Below are 2180 nucleotides of genomic sequence, written 5' to 3' on the forward strand. Positions count from 1 at the left end.
GAAAAATATTTCAAATTTACTTGTGTTTCAAAGTTAAAAGAAAACTACTGAATGGGAGAAGATATTGACAAATGACATAAACAATAAAGGGTTTATATCATAATTTATAAAGGTCTTATACGTACAATGCCCAAAATACAAATGATCCAATTAAAAATGGCCAGAATACATGAGTAGACATTCTCCAAAGAAGACAACATGATGACAAAAAAACACGTCAAAACATGCTCAACATCACTGATCATCAGGTAAATACAAACCAAAAATGCAAAGATATGTCACTTCACCCATGTGAGAATAGCTAAAATCAACAATACAAGAGACAACAGGTGTTGTCAAGGATATTTACAAATGGGAACTCTCTTGCATGTTGGATCCATGAATTCAGAGTTTGAACACTCGTTGCGTAAAACAATGAAGTAAGGTAATTCTCATGAGAGTCATCAGGGGAAACGTTGGATGACACGTCCAGACAAAAATCTTAGGGGCTCTGACATTCAAAGTGTTCCATCACAGGGTCTTCTGTACCGAGTCATCTGGAGTCATAGCCCCTACAGAGCACCTTCTTCATTGCTCCAGTCACATCCTTGTTCCGCAGGGTATATATAAACGGGTTGACCATGGGGGTGACGATGGTGTAGAAGAGAGAAACGAACTTGCCCTGATCCTGGGAGTAGTTGTTGCTGGGCTGGAGGTAAGCATAGATGGCCGTGCCATAGAAGAGGGAGACCACGGTGAGGTGGGACCCACATGTTCCAAACACTTTCCTCTGTCCTGCGGCTGACTTTATTCTTAGCACTACCCTGACAACATGACCATAGGAGAATGTGATTAATGCCACAGGTATGAAGAGAATGATCACACCGACAAACAAGAGCTCAGACTCATACACAGTGGTGTCAACACAGGCAAGCTTGAGCAGTGGGGGCATCTCACAAAGGAAGTGGTCTATTTTATTTCTCCCACAGAGTGGTACGAGGAAAGTGAGCACCGTCTGCAATGAGGAGGTAGCAAAACCAAGGAACCATAATGCAGAAGCCATCAGGGCACAGAGACGGGGGTGCATGATCACTGTGTAGTGCAGGGGCCTGCAGACGGCTGCGTAGCGGTCAAATGCCATCACCCCTAACAGAATGCATTCTGTGCATCCCAACCCTAGAGCAATGAACATCTGAGCTACACAGCCGCCGAAAGAGATAGACTTGTCTGCTCCCCTGAGATGAACCAGCAGCTGAGGAACAATGCTGGTCGTGTAACACAGGTCCAGAAAGCTTAGGTTGGACAGGAAAAAGTACATGGGAGTCTGCAGGTGTGGGTCCAGGCGGGACAATGCAATGATGCTTGTGTTTCCCAGGAGGGTGAGCAGATAGAAGATCAGAAGAACCACAAAGAGGACTCGCTCCAGCTGAGGCCGGTCAGAGAAACCCAGCAGGATAAAGCCAGTGAAAGAACTTCCATTTTTCTGGTCCATTCTTTCTTATCACAAGTTTCCTGTCAAGACCAAGCAATTAGCAATTTTTAAAAGCAATCTTCAAAGCAATAAAATGTTGGCAGTATGTGAATTTAGCATGTTATATGACAGGGCATGCGATTGTATAAGTAACTCTTTGAATAAATTATGGACTCATGAAATTGCCATCGTTCATATTAATTAATTCTATATTATCAGAATAGAAAATCATAATATTTAATGTAAGAAAATCAAATAATGGACCTGTGTCTGCATCCCTCATAGGTACAAAATGTCTTTCAGTCTCAGCCTAGTAGGCTGAAAGTACTATAAAATATGTGTGTGCACCCCCGTGTTTATGGCAACACTATCAACAATGGCCAAAGTATGGAAGAGCCCAAATGTCCACCAATGGATGAATGGATAAAGAAGATGTGGTATAAACATACAACGGAGTATTACTCAGCAATCAAAAAAGAATGAAATCGTGCCATTTGCAACTACGTGGATGGAACTGGGGGGTATTATGCTAAGTGAAATTAGTCAGTCAGAGAAAGACAAAAATCATATGACTTCACTCATATGAGGACTTTAAGAGACAAAACAGATGAACAAAGGGAAGGGAAGCAAAAATAATATAAAAACAGGGAGGGGGACAAAACAGAAGAGACGCATAAATATGGAGAACAAACTGAGGGTTGCTGGAGGGGTTGTGGGAGGTAAGATGGGC

At 42.3% G+C, this 2180-nt stretch overlaps 1 protein-coding gene across 1 annotated transcript; it reads right to left on the reverse strand.

The window, feature by feature from the left end:
* Positions 1-532: 532 nt before the first annotated feature.
* Positions 533-1472, reverse strand: LOC147571112 (olfactory receptor 2B8-like). The gene has a single exon (XM_086696628.1). It carries the CDS (start codon positions 1469-1471, stop codon positions 533-535), a length of 939 nt encoding a protein of 312 aa, XP_086552754.1. The 5' UTR covers position 1472.
* Positions 1473-2180: the final 708 nt, after the last annotated feature.

The sequence above is a fragment of the Puma concolor genome, unplaced genomic scaffold (assembly GCF_028749965.1).
Source record: "Puma concolor isolate L17-30 unplaced genomic scaffold, mPumCon1.1.hap2 unalloc_scaffold_58, whole genome shotgun sequence".
Taxonomy (NCBI): Eukaryota; Metazoa; Chordata; class Mammalia; order Carnivora; family Felidae; genus Puma; species Puma concolor.